The 25173-nt window shown below is 33.8% G+C and overlaps 1 protein-coding gene across 5 annotated transcripts in view; it reads left to right on the top strand.

The window, feature by feature from the left end:
* The window catches only part of ANXA3 (annexin A3), a 45129-nt gene that overhangs the window by 13306 nt on the left and 6650 nt on the right, over positions 1-25173 (top strand). For all 5 annotated transcript variants that reach the window (XR_012483721.1, XR_012483719.1, XR_012483720.1 and 2 more), the window contains exons 3-10: positions 6659-6734; positions 8091-8185; positions 9938-10051; positions 13099-13189; positions 14083-14162; positions 18555-18611; positions 19741-19834; positions 22189-22284. Coding sequence is in view for 2 of the 5 variants with exons in the window: in XM_074276762.1 (XP_074132863.1) it covers positions 6659-6734; positions 8091-8185; positions 9938-10051; positions 13099-13189; positions 14083-14162; positions 18555-18611; positions 19741-19834; positions 22189-22284 (703 nt within the window). In the remaining 3 variants the exon portion in view is untranslated. The remainder of the gene's footprint in view (positions 1-6658; positions 6735-8090; positions 8186-9937; positions 10052-13098; positions 13190-14082; positions 14163-18554; positions 18612-19740; positions 19835-22188; positions 22285-25173) is intronic.

Here is a 25173-nt window from a genome sequence, read left to right as displayed (position 1 = left end):
TATTTCCTCCAGTACCCTTTTGTGATTTCTTTTTCATTTGGTCAATTATATTTTAAGGGGTTCTTTTCTTCAGTAAATTTATCTATATCTTTACCCATATTTTTGTGCTTTCTTTTTAATCAGTCTGTTAACTCCCCCCCCCCCGGTTTTCTTGCATCACTGTCATTTTTTTCTCAATTTTTCTCTACCTCTTTTATTTTTGATTTTGAAAAAAAATTTGATCTCTTCTAGGAATTATTTTTGATTCTAAAACCAATTTGCATTTTTCTTTAATGCTTTGCCTATAGTCATTTAACATTGTTGCCCTCTTCTTAGTTTGAATTTTGATCTTCCCTGTCACCATAATAACTGTCTAGGGTCAGTTTCTTTTTTTCTTGTTAGCTCATTATTCCAATCAATTTCTTGATTTTTTATTTTTATATTGAAATTGGGATCTGCTCCTGGAATGAAGGGAGACTGTTTCAGGCTTCAGATTTTTCATGCTCAGGGCTACTTCTGGAGACTACAATTGTAAGTTTTCATTTCTTTCAAGGTAATATGATTTCAAAGGTATGATCACTGCTCTCCTGAGCTGTGTTCTGGTCTGTGAATGACCACAAGCACTATTTTCTGCCTTAGAAAGTAACTAGGAACCCTGCTTCCTTTTGGTCACAAATTCTAGTGGGCTAATATTCCTTCTCACTTTGTACTGTATCTCAGACCTTTGATCTATATATGAGCAATGTAACAGTGTCCTGCACCCAGTGTAAGCAATATGTCCCTTGTGATGTCCTTCTGACCAATGTTGCTGATTCAGTCACCTCAATGCTGACTTGTCCAGGTATGCCAGTGCTGGACTATGCTCTACTCTCCTCCTAATGGTACAGATCCATCTTCTAAGTTGTCTTTTACTGGGAAATTTTTTCACCTCTAAATTTTGTCATTCTGCTGCTCTAGAATTCATTTTGAGTTATTGTTTTATAGTTTTTTTGGGAGAGCTCAGATGGGTTCCTGACTTTATTTCACCGTCGTGGTCAAATTATTATCTTCATTTTTCTGAGATTTAAATGCTACCTCAAGGGTCACACTGTTTGTAAATGCAGGATCTGAACTCAAAAGTCTCTCTGACTTCAAACCTAACACAATCTATTACATTCCTCCTCCTTTCTATCCACATCAACATTATACTACCTTGATTCAGGTTCTTAATCACATCTAATTTGGACTATTAAAATAGTTTCTTCATTGTTCTCTCTGTTGCCAAAATGTCTCTTTTCCAAGCCATCTTCCACAGTTAATAAATTAATATTCCTTAAACTTAAATCCTATCAGACCATTCTCTGGCTCAAAAATCTTCCTTGACTCCATATTGCCTCAAGAATAAATTACAAAATCCTCAGGTTGTTATTTAAACCCATGTACAACCTCATTTCTATATATTTTTCTGAATTTGTTTCATAGTGCATTAGTGGTCCTATTTTCCTACACCCCCTCAAGCACTTGTCATTTTCCTTTTCTGTTATGTTAGCCAATCTGATAGGTGTGAGATGGTGTCTTATAGTTGTTTTCATTTTCATTTCTCTAATCAATAATGACTTCTTTCATATGACTACCAATGGTTTTGAATTCTTCTTCTGAAGATTACCTATTTATATCCTTTGACCATTTATCAATTGGAAAATGACTCTTATTCTTACAAATTTGACTCAGTTCCTTATATATTTGAGAAATGAGCTTTTATCAGAGAAGCTTGTTATATTTCTCTCCTCACCCAATTTCCTTCTTTCCTCCTAAGCTGGATGCATTAATTTTATTTGTGTAAAATCTTTTTAATTGCATGTAATCAAAATTATGAATTTTTCTTCTCATGATAAATTGAGTCTTGGTTAGTCATAAACTCTATCTCTTAGTTAGTCATAAACTCTTTCCTTATCCATAGATTTGACAGGTAAGTTTTTCCATGCTCACCTAATTTACTTATGACATCATTTGGTATATCTAAATTATTTATTCATTTTGACATTATGATGATAAACTTTGTGAGATATTTGTTTATGTCTCAGTTCTGCTAAATTGCCATTTGCTACTATATATTGTATACCTAATCTATCCCACTAACCCACCATTCAGTTTCTTAAGTAATATTAAATTGCTTTGATGATTACTGCCTTTTAACATAGTATAAAACCCGATACTAGTAGGCCACCCTTCCTTCCCATTTTTTTTTCATTGATTCCCTTGGTATTTTTAACCTTTATTCTTCCTAATCAATTTGCTTGGTTTTTTTCTAGTTGTATAAAATGATTCTTTTATAGTTTGGTTTGGCACTGAATAAGTAAATTAATTTAAAATATTACCATTTATATTATATTGGCTCATCCTACTCATGAGCAATTAATATTCTTCAGTTGTTTAGATTGTTTTTATTTGTATGAAAAGTGTTCTAGAATTGTGTTCATATTATCTCTAATTTTGTCTTGATAGGTAGATTCCCAAATATTTTATATTGTCTGCAGCTATTTTAAAGGAAATTTCTCTTTTTATTTCTTCCTGCTAGATCTTGTTGATAGTTTATAGAAATGCTCGTGATTATGTGGGTTTGTTTTATACTGCAACTTTGCCAAAGTTATTTTTTCAAACTAGTTCTTTAGTTGATAATCTAGGGTTCTTTAACCATACAATCATATCATTTGCAAAGAATAATAGTTTTGGCTCCTCATTGACTATTTTTATTCCCTTAATTTCTTTTTCTTGTCATCGCTATAGCTAGCATTTTAGTAAAATATTGAATAATAGTGGTGATAATGAACATCCTTGCTTCACTCCTGTTTTTATTGGGAAGACTTTTAATTTATCCTTCTTATAGATCATGCTTGCTGATGGTTTTAGATAGATATTACTTCTCATTTTACAAAAGACTCCTTTTATTACCATGCTTTCTAAGCTGTCTCTGGCCACTGTCAGCTTTCTGGAAAGCTTTCTGCAAGTTTGGAGTAACAGAACAGAAGCTTCCCCTTTTTTGTTATCTCTCCCCTAGTCACTGAGAGACAGGCTTTGAACCAGAGTAAACATTAAATCTGTGACCCTCCCCTTGGCAGGGGTGGGGGTGGGGGGTGGTCTGTGCACACAAATATTGTTCATCTTGAACCTTGCCCAGTACACAGCTTCAGGCAAGGTGTCAGCTAGATTCATGACTGCACCTTACTATGGCGCACAGATATAGGCCAGTCCCATACCTTGATGCAGGTCTCTTCCTTAGTCCATTCTGGATTTATAGCCCAGCTCTAGAGTTAGAGCAACAAAGCTCCGGACTGCCTTTTGTTCCAGCTCATTGTGAGGAGCTTTTCATTGGATACCACTGAGAAGATCCAAGCCTATTAATAACAGAAGACCTCTTCATGAATCCAGGTACACAACTTAAGACCTCTGCTTTGAGCTGATCTGAGACAGTAGACAAATGAGTGGTCACATTACTGAGCAATGCAGTCCTGGAATTTCTGAGAAGAGGCAGAGAATAGGGATAAGTCAGAAACTTCAACCTGTTTGCATTATTTCCTGTTGCATTAGACTTATATATAATATAAAGAAACAAAGATGCATTACAAAAGCTAACTGGGAGAACCAGACTTCCAGGATCTACGTTGCTCTTTCACTGGCTTCTTTTTTCTCCTATTAGCATAATACAGCAGACAGTCCATGTCATATGGACAAATAGATATATGGCATCATATAGGAAATGAGTAGTTAATATGTTTTCTTTTATATGACAATCTACTTTAGTGTGAAAAGATTAAAGAATTTAATCAGAGTTTACAAAGACCTGTAGTGAAATACCTGCAGCTCTTTATCTGTAAGGCATGGAATATAAGTCACTCAGTGGATTAGTTATATGTTGTGTTAAAGTAACCTTCAGTCTACATTTGTCACTGTAGAAAAGAAAAAAAAAAACTGAAATAGCAGTCCAGAGATACTGAGTCTGCCCAGCTTTTATATATTGCCCGAAGGCAATTTTAAAAGGGAAGAGATTGTTGGGGCCAATGGCAAAAACTATTACCTTTCTGCTCTCCCATTTCCCTCCCCTCCATTAGTCTAGTCTCCTTGATTGTGTCAGTATACCAGGGGGTGCAGTGGATAGACCACCAGCCTTGAAGTCAGGAGGACCTGAATTCAAATGTGATCTCAACATGTAATACTTCCTAGCTGTATGACCCCGGGCAAGTCACTTAACCCCAATTGCCTCAGAAAAACAAAAAAGTAGGTAACTTCCAGCTGAAGTTTTGATGGTGTTAACATAATCTTTTATATTCATAGTCAATTTATAGCCATTTCCTTCTAGCTTTTTAGAAGAAGGTACAATAATGTATCAGGACCACAGGAATGCAAATCTTAGAACTACGAATACATAACAAAACCAATTGCTGTGACCTCATTCTTTAACTCTGTACACACTGTATTGAGTGAATGGCCAAGAAGCAAAAAACAAAAAACAAACAGTGAAAAAATAAAAAAAAAAAATAATGAGAAACATTGCTTGTATAATTTTCAAATAACCAGCAGCTGATAATGTACCTGTACCAAATAGCATCCTGTGCTAAGTAAGTAGAGAATTACTGAATCATGCAGACGGAAGGACAAACTAACCACTAAGAGATTATAGGAAATCATCATCAAAGGGAAGATGTACCAAAGCATGAGGAGCAATCACAAGAGTGTGCCACAGTGATTTTTATTGCCAGGGCCAATCTTTTGCCTGTTGTCTGTTCAGAACACCTTGACAGACAGTTGTTGAATAATTATAATTATCTTAGTATCTAAAATTCTGTAATTTGAGTGGTTTGGATTTTTCATCAATTAGGTTGTATTAAAACAGATTGCTCAATTTAATCTATTGACTGAGCAGACATAATATCTCATTTTTGTCTTTGTGGGAACATTAATTCTCCATTCACTTTGAAATGACAAGATAATAGCCTTTCACAGGAATGATATTAAGCACTTGAGGAGAGACCAAATGAAGTCATGTTAATACAAAACAACAGTCAACCTTAGAGAGTTTTATAAAAGGGAAGTCACAGCCATAACAGCTTAAAAAGAAACTTGATTATGGTAATGAAGAAACAGCCTCACTATGAAGAGGGAATTGAGGAATGGAGAAAACCTATCACATAGATACTTATTTTCATTTATATGCTTTTTTTAATGTCCTATTTTTCCTTAAAAATTGATATATTTTATATTTCTCTTCATCTGTGAATACACTTCCTTCCTGCTTCTTTCTTAAAACAAAAGATATGATTTTAAGACCGAGGAAAAGAATTTTAGCTAACCAAACTATATACCAATCAAGTCTGAGAATATATAGTGTTCAATACTCACAGCTCATAGCCTCCCACCCCTATACAAAGAGGTAAGGAACATGTATTTTCTAATCTCTACTATTACTATCCACACTTGATCATTAACAGTATATTTTTAACATTACATTTTCAAGTTTATTTGTCCTTCTTTTCTATCACTTATTTTAAATGGTGACAATAAGTAAATGCCTCAATCTACTGGAACACATTTTGGAATAATGCCTTCACAAAAATATTTCAAGAAAAAAATGAATTGAGTAAAATCATTGTAACATAAAACTATTTAGTGAAACCACTAAATGTTTTCTGCATATGAGAAGTATCCATCTCTCACCTCTGTACTTTCACATAACTGAGTGTCCATGCCTGGAATGTGCTTCTTTGCTACTACCTTTTGAATTTTTTGCTATTTTCAGAAATTAACAATATACATTTTAAAAAACTAAAATGTTTAATTTTTTTTCTTTTGGTGAGTTTTTCCTAGCCAAATGGCTAGCTTTTTCTAAGTCATGGATTTAGGAGGGTGCTTAGAATATGTGTATATCTTTTTCTCATTTGTTCTCTATGCCAAATAATTCATAATGTCAACAAAGCTCTTGGAAGGACATTTCTCAGATGATGCTAAACATTTATTACCAAAAAAATAAAAAATAAAGGATCTTCTGATCATCCCAATTATATATAGGAGAAGGAATGAAAATATGCTTATTACATGTATAATTCATTCTTTCTATTTCTAGAACATACATGATAACATGTGGTAGGTATATCCTATAGATTAATCTTTGGTTGAGGCATTTAAGAAGCAATATGATATAGTATGGAGGTATCAAATTCCCAAAATTTCTCAGTGGGATGGGAATCATATTAAAATGTAACTGAAAAATATTTAACAAAGTAATTAATAGAACACAGACAATGTTAATAAAAGTCAATACCCTTTCAGTAGGGAGACTTATGAATTGTTGAATGGCTTCCATTTCTATTTGATTTTGACACTTTAGTGCAGTCAATAGAGAAACGAGTCAGGAAGATTTAAGTTCAAGGTCCATCTCTGCTGAATACTTGCTGAGTGACTTTGGCCAACTTACTTAAGTTTTCAACTCAATTAATCTTTTTATCAACTCTCTAAAGTTATTAGTAGTAAAATGGGTGATACTTTGCTTAGATAGAAGTACCTCACTGGGAGCTCCCATCACTGATAAATATCATAGTTTTGGTCCAGATTTTTTAAAGGATTCAAATTAAGTACAGACTAAGTGTTTGTGAAAGACATATTTTGCAGCTAAAAAAATGTTTCTTTTTTATGTGTTCTCTTATAGACTGAGACCATAGGGACTACCTGTTTTAATCAACTTACAGATGCTGACGCTATCCATAAGTCTATTGAAAAAATTAGTAAGCAATGTTCTGTATTTCATATTATTTTGTCAATATTCTAAAATATATAGAGAATTGACAAATTTATAAGAATTCAAGCCATTCTCCAATTGATAAATGTTCAAAAGATATGAACAGACAATTCTCAGATGATGAAATTAAAACCATTTCTAGTCATATGAAAAAATGCTCTGAGTCACTATTGATCAGAGAAATGCAAATTAGGACAACTTTTAGGTACTACTACATACATTTCAGATTGGTTAAAATGTCAGGAAAAAATAATGATAGATGTTGGAGGGGATGCTGATGGAGTTGTAAATTGATCCAATCATGCTGGAGAGCAATATGGAACTATACTCAAACTGTGCAAGCATAACTGTGATCCAGCAGTGTATCTACTGGGCCTGTATCCCAAAAAGATCATAAAAAAGGGAAAAGGACTCACATGTGAAAAAAATGTTTGTGACAGTCATTTTGTAAGGAATTGGAAACTGAATGGGTGCCTATCAGTTTGAGAATGGCTGAATAAATTAATGTATATTAATGTTATGGAATATTATTATTATTCTACAAGAAATGAATAGCAAGATGATTTTCAGAAAGGCTTAAAGAACTGATGCAAAATGAAGTGAGTAGAACCAAGAGAATATTGTACACGGTAACAGTAAGATTATGTGATGATCAATTTTGATGGACACTGTTGAAAACAGCAAGGTGATTCAGGCCAGTTCCAATGGTCTTGTGATGGAGAGAGAGCCATCTGCACCCAGAGAGTGGGGACTAAGTGTGGATCACAACATAGTATTTTCACTTTTTGTTGTTATTTGCTTGCATTTTGTTTTCTTTATCTTTTTTTTTTCTTTTTGATCTGATTTTTCTTGTGCAACATAATAATTGTGGAAACATGTCTAGAAGAATTGCACTTGTTTAACATATACTGGATTACTTGCTGTTGGGGAGAGGTAGGGGGAAGAGAAGGAGAAAAAAAATTGGAATGCAAGGTTTTGCAAAGGTGAATGTTGAAAACTGTACATATGTTTTGAAAATAAAATGCTTTATAAAAAGGAAATAAATATTCACACTGGTTACTTATATCCTTATGCTGTGAAAGATTATGCCTCCTTTAACTCAATTGCAAGCATAACTTTCTTGATTGTACTTGTGCAATGATTTAATAAAAAAAAAAAAAAAAAAAAAGATGTAGTCATATGAGCATCTAGATGGAGCTAACCTAATCAGAACCTGGAGATTAAACTAGAAGTGCCAAAATTTCTGCATTTATAATATCTTAATCATTATCATTGTTTTCAAAATAAATATTTAGCAAGCTTGAGTTGAAGCTTTGTACAATTATTTTCTTTACAAAATTAGGAGAAAGTGAGCGAACTGTTATCAGCATTCTCACAGCAAGATCTTATGCACAGCGGCAGTTGATTGCTGTGGAATATCGTAAAATATCTGGGAAGGTAAGACTTAATTAGTGGAAGTGACTAAGAAGGTAGATAATCACATGGGGGCAGCTAGTTGATGCAGGGGATAGAGCACCAACTCTAAAGTCAGGAGGGCCTGAGTTCAAATATGACCTCAAACAATTAACACTTCCTACCTGTGTGACACTGGGCAAGTCACTTAATCCCCAGTTGACTCAGGAAAAAAAGAAGATAATTACATATGTCGTATGGAAGGTCATGAATGGATGTGCCTATAAAATTGCGTTTCTAGTTTAATATAAAATGGGAAAGAAACAACGTCCAGAGATGGGAGGCCTTTTCTTAGTCCACCATTACTAATTATGAGATATTTATCATGTCATTTAACCTTTATGGTGCTCTTTGATTAAAAAAAAAGTGAGGAATAATTCTAGAATCATCTGTGGAGTTATATGTAAAAATAAACATGACTGACACAGTTTTGGAAAAGGTAAAACACATAGATAAGTTAAAATGCCAAAAGGTACTGTGGTGGAATGTTGGATATGTTCTTTTTATGATGTTTTGTTGGCATTTTGCTCATGAGTTACTATAGTTGTGTGTCACAGTGATTTCTATTTTTCACATTTGATTTATGTTTTATCAAAGCCTTTTACTTTTATATCAGATTCAATTTTGAATAGACCTCCTCTCCCAGCCTAATCAGTAAAAACAAACAAAAACCCTCAAAGCAGTATAGCAATTCCGACTCATATATTAGTGGTGTCTGTCTGTCCACATTTATAACATTCTATACCCATCAATTCTCAGCTCCCCAATAAAAGGAAGGAGGAACATTTTTTCATTTCCTCTCTAGAGCCCAAGAAGGGGCTCTTATTATTTCACCAGCCTTATTTGATGCAAAGCAATTAAAGAAAGCCATGCAGGTATGAGCCCAATGGAAGTTTTATTACCATCTGTATGTGACTTTTTTGTTGTTCAGTCACATCTGATTCTTGGTGATCCCATGGACCATAGTAGGTTCATTGGGATCAAGATCTCATCAGCTTTGGGACTCCACTTTAGTGCTGCCCCCTGTCTCTCAGATTGAAGAATGGGGCTGTAAACTTCCTTATTGACTATTGACTAGAAATCTATTGATTTAACACACAAATGAATTTGGGCTAGAACAAACTGTAAGCTAAGGCAGAAACATCATTGGTCTCCATCCACTTGAGCCACAATCCACTTTCCTCATTACTAATTGTGTGTAAGAAGTAAAGCTTAATTGTTTTGGCACTGTGTTTTTGACCATCAAAAAAAAAAATCCTTAGCCTTTGCATATTTATAGCCATATCAAATTGCTTGCCATATAAGAAAAGGGGGAGGAGAGAGGAGAAGAAAGAGGGAGAGAGGAAGGAAGAGAATCGGGAAATCAAAATGTAAACAAAAATGTTAACAATTTTACATGTAATTGGAAAAAAATATTATAAAAAAAAAACCTTCATCTTTCTACATGAAGTAGCCCTATAGTAAAACCAAATCCTTCCTAATGTAGGAAGACTGTTAAGCAGAATTCCTTATCTTCAGAGATCTTGTTTCTGAGCCTAATCTGCCTGTAGATCAAGGAAGGAATCCTCTAATATTAAGCAGCAGTAACTGAATACTGAGAAGTGAGTTGAATTTGTGAATGAGTGAAGGGTGGGCCATCCTAAGTAGAGAAGTTTGTCTTTTTCTTCTTGTCTAACAGGTGAGATGAGAAGGAATGTCCAGAATTTAAAATGTTTTACTTTGGGGGATTTGTTTTAGGAGCTGAAAGATGACTTGAAGACGGATCTCACTGGTAACTTTGAACGTCTGTTGAAGGCTCTTATTACTTCACCAGCTTTATTTGATGCAAAGCAATTAAAGAAAGCCATGCAGGTATGAGTCTAATGGAAGTTTTACCATCTGTATATGTCTATGCATGATCTTAGGAAGTAGCCCTTTGCAAAAGTAATCAATAAATTTAACCACTGAAAAAATGCTCAGCTAATACTATGTGGATTCCTTAGGGATAAGGACTGCTCAGCTTTCAGCTTTTGTCCTCGAGTCTAGCACTTGAGTCAATTAATGACCTACTATTACTGCTGCTGGTATTGCTCTTATTATTGCTGCTACTGCTGCTGCTGTTGCTACAATTATTACCACTTTTACCAAGTAACATCATGGAATACTATTAGTATTAGTACAATTGCTACTACTATTATAGTATTAGTGCTAAAACTATCTATCTACTACTAGTAATGGTACTACATAGTACTAGCACTAATAATATTTTATTAATAATGCTCCTGTTACTGCTGTAATAACTAATACTAATACTTTCAATCTAATAACAATACTTTCAACCTCACTATTATTAACATTATTACTATTATTATGAATATTACCACTCATACTCTTAATAATGCGGTCACTGTTATCAGTGCTATTACTACCATTAGTACTACTACTACTACTGTTACTACTACTACTAATAGTGCTAGTATTTGTTCTATTATTGCCAGTACTGGTGATAGTTCTTCTTTCATTAATACTTCTAATATTACTTCAATTAATACTATCAGCATTAATTGTTGATTAATTGATTCAGACTTGACATTTATTCTGCTGTTTTGTAGCAATGTATAGAATCCTACAAAGAGTTTTTCTGAGTTCAAATCCTTCATGGGGTAAAAAGGAAAATAAACTGTGGCTTTAGCAGTGTCATTTTACTTTGTCATTCTATTTCATTATTTATTTGCATTCTAAGGAACTATGTCCTAATGAGACATGAGCATTTGTGAATTATTTATTTGCAATAGAAAAAGGCTTTTCCAGGATTTATCATCACAAATTTTACAAGCTTATTAAGTCAAATAAAAATTCTCTTTGGTTTTATCACGGAGGAAATGTATATTTGGTTCTTATAACAAGCCTGATCTTTTGACAATCTCCCTTCTACACAATAGAACTATGATATTGGCCTGTCTACACAGCTACAGGGATGGAAGAAGGAATTAATTTAAAATTTTACAAGATCCTTTTAAAATAATATGCATTACTTACGTGCTTGATCATCATATAATTTTAATCATCTCAGTCCAGTTTAAAAAAAAGAAATCCCCATTTTCACATACCCAGAAAATCTTTCTATTTGAATACCTTTAAAGAGTCCACCTCCTAAGGTAGCCCTTTCCCTTTATGGACAGCTCTAATTCTTGGCACATTTCCTCTCACATCAGTTCTCAATTGTCTTCTTTGCTTCTTCCACCCTTTGCTCCTTATTCTGGCCCTTGGAACTAGACTGAACAAATATAATCCCACCTTCATGACAAGCCATGATTTCTGATTTTAAGGCTCTTTGTCCTTTCATTTTAAAATGACTTATTCATTTCTAACTTTGAAGAACCACCGTCCAAATGAGCTGAAATACTGCACCAATACCTTTTTTTGCTAATGATCCCTTCTTCTCTGAACCGGTACATCCATTATCCACTACTGGGAGGAATCATGCTTTTTTCTCACATGTTGGGGTTCATTAAATTATGACTAATATTTCCTAGGGAAAATTTTTACATGTAAGCTTAGGTTATGGCTTCAATACAATGTGTTCCTCAAAAAAAATGTTGGAAATTGTACTGTGTACAATATGAGTCAGGTAGATATTTTATTTCTACATCCAAAAGAAATGCTAAGTAAAAAAGAGACATAACATATGCAAAGTGAATAGTTTAAAATGAGATTCACCAACTTTTTTTAAAAAATTATTTAATTTTTTTATTATAGCTTTTTATTGACAGAACATATGCATGGGTAATTTTTCAACATTGTCCCTTGCACTAACTTCTGTTCCAACTTTTTCCTTCCCTTCCCTCCACCCCCTTTAGGTGGCAGGCAGTCTCCTACGTGTTAAACATGTTAAAGTATAAGATTCACTAACTTAATTTATATGTATTCTTATAATCTGCTGGGAGGCTGATACTTAATACTTTAAGTATTAAGCATTAAGTATTAATATTATTAAGTATTAATAACAATGCTAATACTTAAAAGAAAATAAATGGACCTTTAGTATTGTTAATCAGGCATTTTGCAATTTACTTTGGCCTTGCATTATCCAAACAATTCCCACTACATGTAGGCTGGTAAAAAGATCAGAATTGGTCAGATCTTTTCAGTTATTAGTCTCTCCAAGATCTTTGGAGTAGTTAGTGGAGCCTCCCATTGCCAGTCAGCTCTGACCCAATGGAATATAGGAACATTCTCCACCTTTCAAAGTTGTTTTCAGGCCTGAATCCCTCCATCTCAGGATATACACTTGTTTGCCTAAGGTTTGGAGAAAACAAATTCAAAAGAGGTATGTGTTTTAGTGCCATCCATTCATGGCCACATGGAGACCAAGGTGGTAAGGGAATTGAACAACACATTCATTTTCCCTGATTTCCCTTTGGGAAGAAGATCAAAGCAATACTGATACAAATCATAGCCAGAAAGCAAGAGAAGAGCTGAAGGTGAGGGTCACTCCTTTTAAAATACCTGCTGAGTCATCAATTTTTCCAACTCTACATATCAAGGCACTCTTTGTCATCTTAAAGTGCCAGCATTTTAGCCTGAGTTTTACATGACCCATATCATACATGAAACTCCCATATAGTTGACTAATAGCAAGCTCTGAGCATATACCATCAATGACCAATTCAATCTTTACTATATTTGGAAAGCTTATTTTCTTCATTTTCCAGAAGTTTGGTAATTTTTAATGATAGCCAATTTCAGAATATTTGTGTTATGTTAATGACAAAATGCATTGAGGCTTAGAAAGCTATTTTAGTGTAATATGTGATATAATTAATCTGCTGGAAACTACTTTTCCCTTCTGTGAAGATGGAAATAAAAAGAGTAAAAATAAAATTAACATTCTTAGAAAATTCATACTTCTATTTCAGAACTTGCGAAATGATGCGAATGTATTGATCGAAATTCTAATTACCAGGAACAATAAACAACTGAAGGAGATCTCTCAGTCCTATTTTACAGGTAATGGGGCTTTCTGTCGTGTGGCAATTTAGATATAAGTGGTCAGGTACACGTTGGAAGAGAAGCTACTTGCGGAAAAGACAACTTATTTAGAATAATGTGTTAGAGAAATATGAATATTATCTGAGGCAGAAAATGTTACATAAGGTTAATAAAGGGAGAAATAAGAATAAGCACATTTATAGCACATAATATGGTTTGGGCCCTACTTTCATAGTGTTATCTCGTTTGATCCTCAAAACAACCTTGTAAACTATTATGATCATTTACAGTTGAGTAAACTAAGGCAACCAGAGAGTAAGTGACTTTTTCAGAGTCACACAGCTAAGTGTCTGAGGTCACATGGAAACTCAGATCTTCCTTATTCTAAGCTCAGTGCAATCAGCATGTGTATTTTGCTTGACTACATATTTGTTTGCAGGGGCCCAATCTTTTTTATTTGTGTGTGTGTGTGTGTGTGTGTGTGTGTGTGTGTGTGTGTGTGAGAGAGAGAGAGAGAGAGAGAGAGAGAGAGAGAGAGAGAGAGAGAGAGAGAGAGAGAGAGAGAGAGATAGAGAATAGGGAGGTAGTAAAAGGGGACAGATGCTTAATTTTAAAAATTTAAATTCAATAATTAGGTCTCAGGGGTAGGGGATAAGGAATGTTTGGAAAAAAAGAGAAAATGACACACTTCTTTCTTTTAAAAAATTATTTTATTCCCTGTTTTTGATTATGAAAATATAAGCAAAAAGAAACAGTTAAAGTTCTAATACTCTTCTCAGGCAAAATAAGATCAAAAGTTACCTAAATAGCCTTTTTTCTTCCATTAGGTCTTTATATTACTATGAAAGTTTTCTATGCATTATGGTGGCATTTTTGCATTCACAGCATCTTAATTAAATGTTTGTTTTTAGAATATAAGAAGAGTCTTGTTGATGACATTACTTCACAGACATCTGGATACTTCAGAAAAGGATTGCTCTTTTTGGCAGAAGTAAGTTTTTTGCTTTGTCAATGAAATCAACAAATGTTTATTAAGAATCATTTAGGGATTCACGAATGAATGAGTTCAAATCTGGCCTTAGACACTTACTAGCTGTTTAACTCTGGGTATGTCTGCCTCTGCTTCCTCATCTATAAAATGAGCTGGAGAAGGAAATTGAAAATCTCTTTTGTGTTTGTGCTAAGAAAACCCCAAATGGGGAGCTGCTAGGTGGTGCAGTGGTTAAGAGCATTAGTTCTGGAGTAAGGAAGACTTCAAATTTCAGTCACTTTACTAGCTGTGTGACTCTGTACAAGTCATTTAACCCTGATTTCCGTAAAAACAAAAACCAAAAAACAGCCAAACCCCAAATGGAATCAGGAAGAGTTGGACATGACTGAACAACAACAAAAAAGACAGAAAGTTGTTAGGGAGGGAAGTCATTAACAGTGAGGAGGTTTAGAGCACAGGGAAGTGCAGCATCAGGAAAAGCTTCTCATAGAAGGTGATATCTAAACTGCATTCTGAGGGACAGGAAAGATTCATCCTGTGAGGGCACAAAGAGGAATGCTTTACAGGCATAAGGAACAGTCAAGATTTTTTTTGACATATCTAAATTCTATGTGGTTGCTTCTTGGTGAAATGGATTAGTTATTGAAAGCTTTGCCAGCAAAAGAACAGACTCTGGGCTCAGAGCTCCTACCAACTTGAAAAAGCTTGACGTCTAGACCTGCTCAAGGACAGAGGCCTTTCATAAGTGATTACAGTAGATGAGTTCAGAGACACTTAACATGAGCCATTGGTCACCAAGTATAGATTTTTTCAACTCCCAGCAACTCCTGAGGATCATCTACTACTGCAGAAAAGGGTCAATTGATTTTGTAGATGCTTGAAAATATACATTCCATGGGTTAGGTTCACAGGACAAAATAGTCAATAACTATAGCAATCTAGTGTTTGACAAACCCAAAGATCCCAACTTTTGGGATAAGAATTCACTATTTTACAAAAACTGCTGGGAAAACTGGAAATTAGTGTGTCAGAAACTAGACATGGACCCACACTTAACACTGTACACAAAGATAAGATCAAAATGGATTCATGATTTAGGATAAAGAACAAGATTATAAATAAATTAGAAGAACATAGGATAGTTTACCACTCAAATTTGTGGAGAAGGAAGGAATTTGTGACCAAAGAAAAACTAGAGATCATTATTGATCACAAAATAGAAAATTTTGATTATATCAAGTTGAAAGGCTTTTGTATGAACAAAACTAATGCAAATAAGATTCGAAGGGAAACAATAAATTGGGAAAACATTTTTACAGTCAAAGGTTTTGATAAAGGCCTCATTTCCAAAATATACAGAGAATTGACTCTAGGAAATTTATAGGAAATCAAGCCATTCTCCTATTGATAAATAGTCAAAGGATAGGAATAGACAATTTTCAGATGATGAAATTAAAACTATTTCTACTCACATGAAAGGGTATTTCAAATTACTATTGATCAGAGAAATACAAATTAAGACAACTCTGAGATACCACTACACACTTGTCAGATTGGCTAAGATGACAGGAAAAGATAATGACGAACATTGGAGAAGATGTGGGAAAACTGGGACACTGATGCATTGTTGGTGGAGTTGTGAACGGATCCAGCTATTCTGGAGAGCAATCAGGAATTATGCTTAAAAAGTTATCAAAGTGTGCATACTCTTTGATCTAGCAGTGCTACTACTGGGCTTATATAATCCTAAAGAGAAAAAGGAGGGAAAGAGACCTGTATGTGCAAAAAATGTTTGTGGCAGCCCTCTCTGTAGTGGCCAGAAACTGGAAGATGAATGGATGTCCATCAATTGGAGAATGGTTGGGTGAATTATGGTATATGAAGGTTATGGAATATTATTGTTCTGTAAGAAATGACCAACAGGAGGAATACAGAGAGGCTTGGAGAGACTTACATTAACTGATGCTGAGTGAAATGAGGAGAACTAGGAGATCATTATACACTTCAACAATGATACTGATATGAGGATGTATTCTGATAGAAGTGGATATCTTCAATATAGAGAAGATCTAATTGATCAATGATGGATAGAACCAGATACACCCAGAGAAAGAACACTGGGAAATGAATGTGGACTGCTTGCATTTTTGTTTTTCTTCCCAGGTTATTTTTATCTTTCTGAATCTGATTTTTCTTGTGCAACAAGAGAACTATATAAATATGCACACATATGTTGTATTTAAGATATACTTTAACATGTTTAACATGTATGAGACTGCCTGCCATCTAGGGGAAAGGGTGGAGGGAAGAAAGGGGAAAGTTGGAACAGAAGTGAGTGCAAGGGTCAATATTGAAAAATTACCCATGCATATGTTCTGTCAATAAAAAGCTATAATAAAAAAGAAAATATACATTCCATATGTATGTAGCTATAGAGTATATTTATAGATATAATTACTCTTTATTGATAGAGAACTTTAAGATTTACAAAATGCTTTCTTCTGTGAGATGAGTAGTTCAGATATTATTATCTCCATTTTGCATATGTGAAAATCAAGTTTGAGACTGTTTCATTCATCATTGAATCACAGAATCAAAGATCTCGAGCTTGAAGGGAACTTAGTAATTGATCGGTCCAACTCACTTTACTTCTACTTCTACTTTACTTCTCACTTTTACTCCAACACTTCACTTTATAGACTTGTAGATCAATGCCCTGGCAGCTTATGTGATTTGATTAATTTGACTAAAGTTACCTATATGATCAGTCATAGAGTCAGGATTCAAACTCGGTCCTGAAATTCCAAATTCAACAGAGCTAGGTTAGATGGATGTTTAAGTGAGAAACAGTCATGGAAAGGAAAAATGCCAAAGGCTCTAAACCTAGATTCCATGATCCAGGCCAGGCTACTTTCTACTAGATAAGACTGCCTTACAGTATTCAGGCATTTGTTTAGTTGTAATAAATTAAATTTTGCCTCTTTCAACTGATCTAAAAATATACTTATACTTGTACAATCCATGTCTGCCCAATAATGATTCATTTGACAGCCTTGATGATTGGACCTTTTGTCTATGACTGAGGTATTAGCACCATCTGGTGGCCATGAGGATCTGCTATTTAGAGCAGAAAAAAGACAGGATAGCAAATGCATGTGCAAACATATATATCTTATGTGCATTTTTACTTGGATGCTTGGCTTGATGTTTTATTTCAAATCTAAAAATCTTATTCCAAAATTGTTTATATATTTTCTCTTCCATTAGATTGTGAGCCCGTTACTAGCAGAGACTGTATATTATTGCCTTTCTTTGTATTTGACACAATGCCATGCATGTAGTAGGCATTCAATAAATGTTTATTAAAAGACATTTAAAATAGTTCTAGTCTTCTATTTGCTCAAGAGATGAATTCAAATATTCCCTAGGACATTCACTAACTGAGATCTTGGGTGATTTATTTGCCTGTTTCCTCAACTATAAAATGGTGATAAGAATAGTTTCTATCCCCCACAGTTGTTGTGAGGACCAAACGAGATAATGATTATAAAGCACTTAGGAGTGCAATTATTATTGATGTTATTGTTGCTGTTTTTTTTTACATCAAGGGTAAAGTCATGGGAACATTGAGACTTTTCTTGAAGAATCACATATCATGCTCTAAATCAGAGACGTACTTTAGTTACCGTACCCCAAGCTTTCTGCCCCACTGACCTCTCTGTCCACTCTTCAATTCTTCACACACACACACAGCACAGAGTACATGTCAACATATAAATTATCAGAAGTGAAACTAACTTCAATTTTAGAAAAGCTAAGATCAGGACAGCAGGGAAATATCTAGCATGCTCATTATCAGCCTACCACACAAGCCCATCTCCCATTGTTGGAAACAGAAACAAAATCATTTAGATTTTTTTTCCTCTGACAAAGCAATGGAGTTAGAGTCACCCAGCTCCTAAGTGTCAAGTATCTGAGTTTGAATTTGAACTCACATCGTTTTGACTGCACCACCTCACCTTCTTGTGGGAGCTATTAATTTTTGAATGTGTCATTTTAATACAATGTTTGGAGTAATTCTAGCAGGACCATTCCTCTCCAAGAGATCTTTACCAGAATTATTCATATATGAGTAAAGATCACAACGTGAATTTCAAATAATTTAAATTGACTATAACTAGTTCCAGAACATGGAGGATATCAGTCAAACATCCAGTTGACTGTGTTCTGAGTAAATATTGCACTGGGGAGATCTTCTGAGGTCTCTTGCTGGTTAGAAGCAAGTGTGTTTATAACCACATGTTCTATGTAAAAGTTGGATTGAGGGTAACGATATCCTAGAATTTTCTCTATTTTAATGAATGTCTTTTTTCCCTTTTTTTCTTGTTTAAGGCCAAAAGAGATGAAAGTCTGGAAGTGAATAAAAGTCTTGCAAAAAAGGATGCTCAGGTTAGAAACAGACGTGGAAAGGAGAAATGTCAAAATAATGATTCTTCCTTCAATCATTTAACATCCTTTCTATTTCTATCTTTGTGGTGACACTGGTTAGTGCTGGATTTGGTTTCTCTTCTTCTAAAAGGAAAAACCCTGGGGAGTATAGTATACCTAGCATGAGCTTCAACTTTGTTTTGTAGCTCCCTTTCCTTGCATTGGCTTGTAATTCATTGTCTCATAGATCCTAGATTGCAAAAGTCCTAATTCCAAATAATTGCAAGCTGTGGCTAGTAAAAGAAAATGAAAGTTGTTGGTTTGAAGTTGGAAAAATCAGATATTTCTTTAAGTAGCTAAACAGCACAGTTAAATTGTGATGGAATATTACTATGATTATATATACTAAATACATATTGCTATGTATTATATACTTATATATTACAAAACTATGTATATACAAAACAAAATATATTGCTATATATTTACTAGTAATATAGATTACTATATATTATAGATATCACTATAATCATATATGCTATATAAATATTGATAAATACTACTATAAGTAGTTATAAAAATCATATAAATCATCACAATGTTTTCTTGCTCAATGATTTTAGAAAACCATGGAAAAACTTGCAAGAAATAATGAAGAGTGAAATAAGCAGAACCAAGAGAATGTTGTATACAGTAATAGCAATATTGTTTCAAACATGACTTTGAATAAATGTCATTTTGACTATTATAAATACTCTTATTAAATATAAGGGACACATGAAGAAAGATATTACTTGCATCTAGAGATGAATTGATAAATAAAAACACAAAAATCATTTTACATGTATATATGTGTCAGACACCTGTTTGTGTCTAGTAGTGTCTTATAGAGGGAAAAATGGTTTACATGATAACTTCATTATATATTTAAAAGAAATAACAAATGATACATAATAGATTTGCAGCTTCATGTGTGTTCATCTTTTTTATTCTGCTATATTATGGAAATGTTTATTTTATTCCATAAATTAAAAAAAATATGATACCTACCCTTTTCCAATCCCCATATTCTTGATTAAATTATTTAAAAAGCAACATATTTTGGCATATGCATTGTAGTACTAAAATGATTATTTTCCTCTTTCAATAGAGTCTTTATGATGCTGGTGAGAAAAAGTGGGGTACAGATGAAGACAAATTCCTCGAGATCCTATGTTTAAGGAGCTTTTCTCAGCTGAGACTAAGTATGAAATTGATTCATCTTAGACCATATTTGAATGTTTATCCTTAAGTGGGTCTTGCTTTTCACATACAGAGTACTACTGAATGAAGGTGAATAAACAGAGCCAAGGTCTCCTGTATTTTTAATTTATTACCTTTTTTGGAAAATAAAATAGGAAACTGGAACTAGAAACCAAGACAAGAGGACCCCATTTGCCAGAAAGATTGGAAGGTTATAGTTTAAGTGATGATCTATAATTAACTGTAGAAAAGGCTCTTTTAGTGTGGCTTGATAGATAAAGAGGAAGAAAGGGCTCAAATGCAATAAATAAAGAATTCCCCCAGAGCTAATCTATTCTTGTTTTGCCACATTCTGAGAGTCACAAGTTGTTGATGGATTTTAATGATGTTTTAATATAACTTTAAATATGTCAACATTTCATCCTTTCTGGTAGGTACAAAATGGGGGTAGAGGCATGACTAAATAAGAATTTGATTATTAATTATAATATTGTTGTTGAAATGTATAATGATCTCCTGGTTCTGTTCATTTCACTTAGCATCAGTTCATATATATCTCTTCAAGTCTCTCTGTATTCTAGCCACTACGAAAAGGGCTGCCATAAACATTTTTGCACATATGGGTCCCTTCTTTAATATCTTTGGGATATAAGCCCAGTAATAACAGTGCTGGCTCAAAGGGTATGCACATTTTGATAACTTTTTGGGCATAGTTCCAAATTGCTCTCCAGAATGGCTGGATTCTTTCACAACTCCACCAACAATGCATCAGTGTCCCAGTTTTCCCACATCCCCTCCAAAATGTGTCATTATCTTTTCCTGTCATCTTTAGTTGGCTTCTCTTAATTTAATATGTGGCTTTAGTGTGACCTTAATTCATTTAGGAAGCAGTTTTGGCAAATCACTTCTATGTTCCCCCTCACACTTTTAGTTCCTGTTTCTTATTTATTACTACCTTACATTGGCAACTAACATGATTACTTACACTACTAAGTGATATGGTGGTTATGGGAATCATGAAATAAAATTTCAATACACATATATAGAGAGATATGTATTTTCTCAAAAGTATTTATGACAATACGTCACATATAGTAGGTGCTCAATAAATGCTTAGTCCCTTCCCGGGTTCCCTTTGCTTGTAAATGTATTAAATGATTAAATGTAAATGTAAATGATTAAAGGGAGAATTTCCATTATGTACTGGTTGAGAGAATCTCTACTTGACCTGAAGAACTCTATTTAGTTTTGAATGTCTTTACAGTATAGTGAGGCAGCTGGAGTGTAGTAAATAGTTAGACCTGGGTTCAGCAATACTTAAATTTAAATCTAGTTTCAGCTATTTATTAGCTGTGTGATTACAGGCAACTCAATTGATCTCTGCCTTAGCTTTCTCATCTTGCAAAAAGGGGATAATAATAGTACTTATTGTACTATAGTAAGTTTTTGTTTTTGTTTTTTTTAACAATAGCTTTTTATTTTCAAAATACATGCAAAGATAGTTTTTGACATTTACTCTTGCAAAACCTTATGTTCCTAAAGTTTTGAGATAATATTTGTAAAAGCATTTAGGACCTGGCACAATATTATTTTGTTGTTGTTATTCACTCATTTCATTCATGGCTGAATCTTTGTGATCCCATTTGGGCTTGCCTTGGAAAGAGAGTTAGTTTGGTTCCATTTGTGACTGAAATTGGTGTGAGACTTTCACTAGCCTTCTTCATACTTGTTCATTGTTTCAATCCTGTCAGGCTCTTTATGACCCCATTTTGAGATTTTTCTTGGCAGAAGTTGGCCATGTCCTTCTTCTGCCCATTATATAGGTGAAGAGGCAAACAAGGTTAAGTAATTTGCCTAGAGTTATACAACTAGTACGTTCCTGAAGCCAGATTTGAACTCAGGAAGTATTCTTGACTTCAAGCTCAGCACGCTATCCATTGAATCACCTAACTGACTCATACTAAGTACCATATAAATGCTTTTTCTCTTCCTCTCTCTCAAAATATTTTATGATATTGTGCTATATTTAAAAACAACACCAAGTCAAATTTATTCATTTTACCTTTCTTTTAACTTTTCATTTAATTTTAGTAAATAGCTTTAGGAAAGTGTTTTCCTTGAAAAAATGGATTTAGAATTTTGCCTTCTGATCTTTTTCACAAAGAAAATGTTAAATGATTGTAGATGCTGATGGCTTAGAAAGTTGTGGCAATTGGCTGCTTATGAGCTTTGCCTGGTGCTGATGAGGCTCAATAAAATGATAATATCTTCTAGTTTTCTAGCTCACTTTTGTAATGATTAGTTATTGTGTTCCAGCTTTTCTTTGCTTATTAATCAATTATTATTATTTTCTTAGTATTCGAAGAATATAAAATCATCAGCCAAAGAGAAATTGAGGACAGCATTAAGAGAGAGATGTCAGGTCATTTGGCAGAGTTATTGTTGGCTATCGGTAAGCTCTTGGCATCTGCCCAGCTCCTTTGTACTTATTCTGAAATTATTTTTGTAAATTGTTTAATTTGTCTTATCTCTCCCTTAAGAGCAGGGGTTCTTAACTTTGTTTGTGGCATGGCAATCTGAGAAAGCCTATAGACCTCTTTTCTGAAAAATGTTATTAAATATATAAGATAAAATATATAGGATTATGAAGGAAAGCAATTATATTGAAATACTGTTATATATTTGAAAGGAATAGCAAACTGTACAGAATTGATTTGCAGTTTCATGTGCAATCATCTTTTTTATTGTACCATGTTATAAAAATGCTTTTATTCCACAAATTAAAAATAAAATAAATAAAATAAAACTAAATAAATTAATAGATTAATAATAAATAAATAAAGCTTAATTAAATAAATTAAAATTTAAAAAAGGAAATGCAGTAATCAAAATGCTTTTAGAACGAAATGCACAGACTTTAGTTTAAGAACATTTGTTTTGGATTGCAAACATTTTAAGATCTGGGACTGTTTCTTCTATTTTTCTTTCTGTGCCTTTGTGGGTAAGCAGGTAGGGAAGTTGGAAGGAAGGAAGAGAAGAAGAAATAGAGGAAAGAAGAATAAAAAAGGAAGGCAGGATAGAAGGCAAAGGGAGGAAGGAAGGGAAGGAGGAGAAGAGGAAAGAATTTATTAAGTGGTTTCTTTGTGTCAGACACTGTGCTAGGTCAATCTCTTCATGTGTAGATGAAGAAACTAAGGGCAAGAAGGGTAAAGTAATCTTTCTAGGAAAACACAAATAAAAATTGCACTTGAACCAAGTACCTCAGACTACAAATTCAGTCCTTCCATCAGGCCACTATTTGGGAATTTTTTTCTATATATCTTATTAATTCTTTACCACAATTTAATTCTTTTTTTCTTAGTCTGTTATTATTAAGCAGTAAGATTAAAGGTACTAGAGTGAGATGGTGATGAATTCTGGAGTAAAAATTATTCTTAGGAATGTTTTAATTTTAAGGAAAAGATGGAAAGAAAAGAACCAAGAATTTAAATATGGATATGGGAAGGGTGAGGTATGAAATGTCATAAAGTAGTATGATTTACTAGGTCCCTCGAATTTATCTTGAACAAAACTTGCAAGTTTTTGATAAACAAATTAAGACCACTAAAATTTGTGGTGACTTGGCTTCCTAATGTGACAGATAAGGAAACTGAGCCCTCCCCCAGCCTCCCACACTGATGAAGTAACTTAACCAAAATAACAAATTGCCTTGGGTCAAGGAGACAGTTTGCTCACTAGTACTGGATCTATAATGTTTGTAATTTTGTTGGGAAAAAAACCAGACCTTACAATTGCTGATTTAAAATTCAAGTAGCTTCACCTTCTTAATTTTTTGGAATCCAAAAAGTCACTTTTGAGATTGTCTAATCATGTGATCTGTGTGCCTTGACTTAGTACTAATGGAGACACTCTAGTGATTAACTGCAACAAATGCAGGATTTCTCTGTTCTCTAAGACAAACTACCCCAAGGGAAGAATATAGCCACCTAACCACAAAAAGAAAATAAATATACTTTTTAAAGAATGAGAACAGGACTGGTGACAAATAAAGGCTTGAGAATATTTCATTTTAAGTCAGAATTGTTTCTATTGTAGATATTGGCTTATACTCTCTTAGTCAAGACTCATGGCGTACTGGATCTGTTTCCACTAATTATTTTATCTAGAAGGGGTAAGGATGATGCATCCTTAGAGAGAATGGAATAAGTTGCAGGAGACCTGAATTTGAATACTGCTTCATCCATTCTTCTATGTTTGATTTCCTTCATCACTCAGGACTTCAGTTTCTTTATCTGTCATGTGAGCTGGTTAGACTAGATGATGATCTAAGAACTTAAATCATCACAAATTTTAGTGGGATTAATTTATTATTATTATTATTTTTGCTGAGGCAAGTTAAGTGACTTGCCCATGGTCTCACAGCTAGGAAGTATTAAGTGTTTGAGTTTAGATTTGACCTCTTAGGCTCACTTGACCTCTACTTAGCCTCCGCCTGTGCTCTGTACCACCTAGCTGCCCCCTGTGGGCTTAATTTTTAAGCAAATGTTTGCAAGTTTTGCTCAAAATAAGTTTGAGGGACCCATTAAGTTATGTCACTCTATGACATTTTATAGTTACCTCACGTTTCCCCTACTCATTTGAATTCTTAGCTCTTTTCTCCTCATGTTTTCCTTATATCTCTTGCAAATATCAAAATAAGTTTAACTTTTTTCCCAGAATATTTACTTTCTTCATGTAATTATGAGAGAATTATGCTTCCTGATCTTGAACTGCTCCTCAGAATTCATTAACTACAAAATCTATTCATTGCTCTGCAGATCAGATTTTTAATATTTCAAGAGTAAAAATGTCTTGTAATAAATAATGGATTTGTTTCTAGCAGAATTTGATGTTACTTATGATTTCATTGTTATTCAGGAGGAATTCATTTCTTCATAGTTTTGTCCATTTTATTTTTCATATGTTGTATCCACTGCATATAAAATGAAGAGATAGAGACTATGGTATTTTTCAGATGATTAGTTCCAGATCTTATCAATTACTATACTCTCTTTATAAATACAAATTGTGTTATTTAAAATATGTTGTTATGTAAAGTTTGGTTTTAAATTCAACTGCTGTGTAATATGTCGCCCAGTGAGATATTTGGATGGGTATCTTTGTAGTTTTTTGTCTCAAGAAGATTGCTTTAATGAAAAACCATGACACCTTTTGGAGTGTAATCAAAACAAACCCAGGTGACTGATGCCTTAGAAAAATAAGGAAAATGGAATCATCAGATCTAGAGCTTTTTAAACCTTTTCGACTTGTGACTCCATTTCACTCGAGAAATTTTTACATG

This window comes from Sminthopsis crassicaudata, chromosome 6 (genome assembly GCF_048593235.1).
Source record: "Sminthopsis crassicaudata isolate SCR6 chromosome 6, ASM4859323v1, whole genome shotgun sequence".
Classification (NCBI taxonomy): Eukaryota; Metazoa; Chordata; class Mammalia; order Dasyuromorphia; family Dasyuridae; genus Sminthopsis; species Sminthopsis crassicaudata.
The sequence above is the reverse complement of the archived record's forward strand: the minus strand, read 5'-3'. Positions and strand labels throughout refer to the sequence as shown.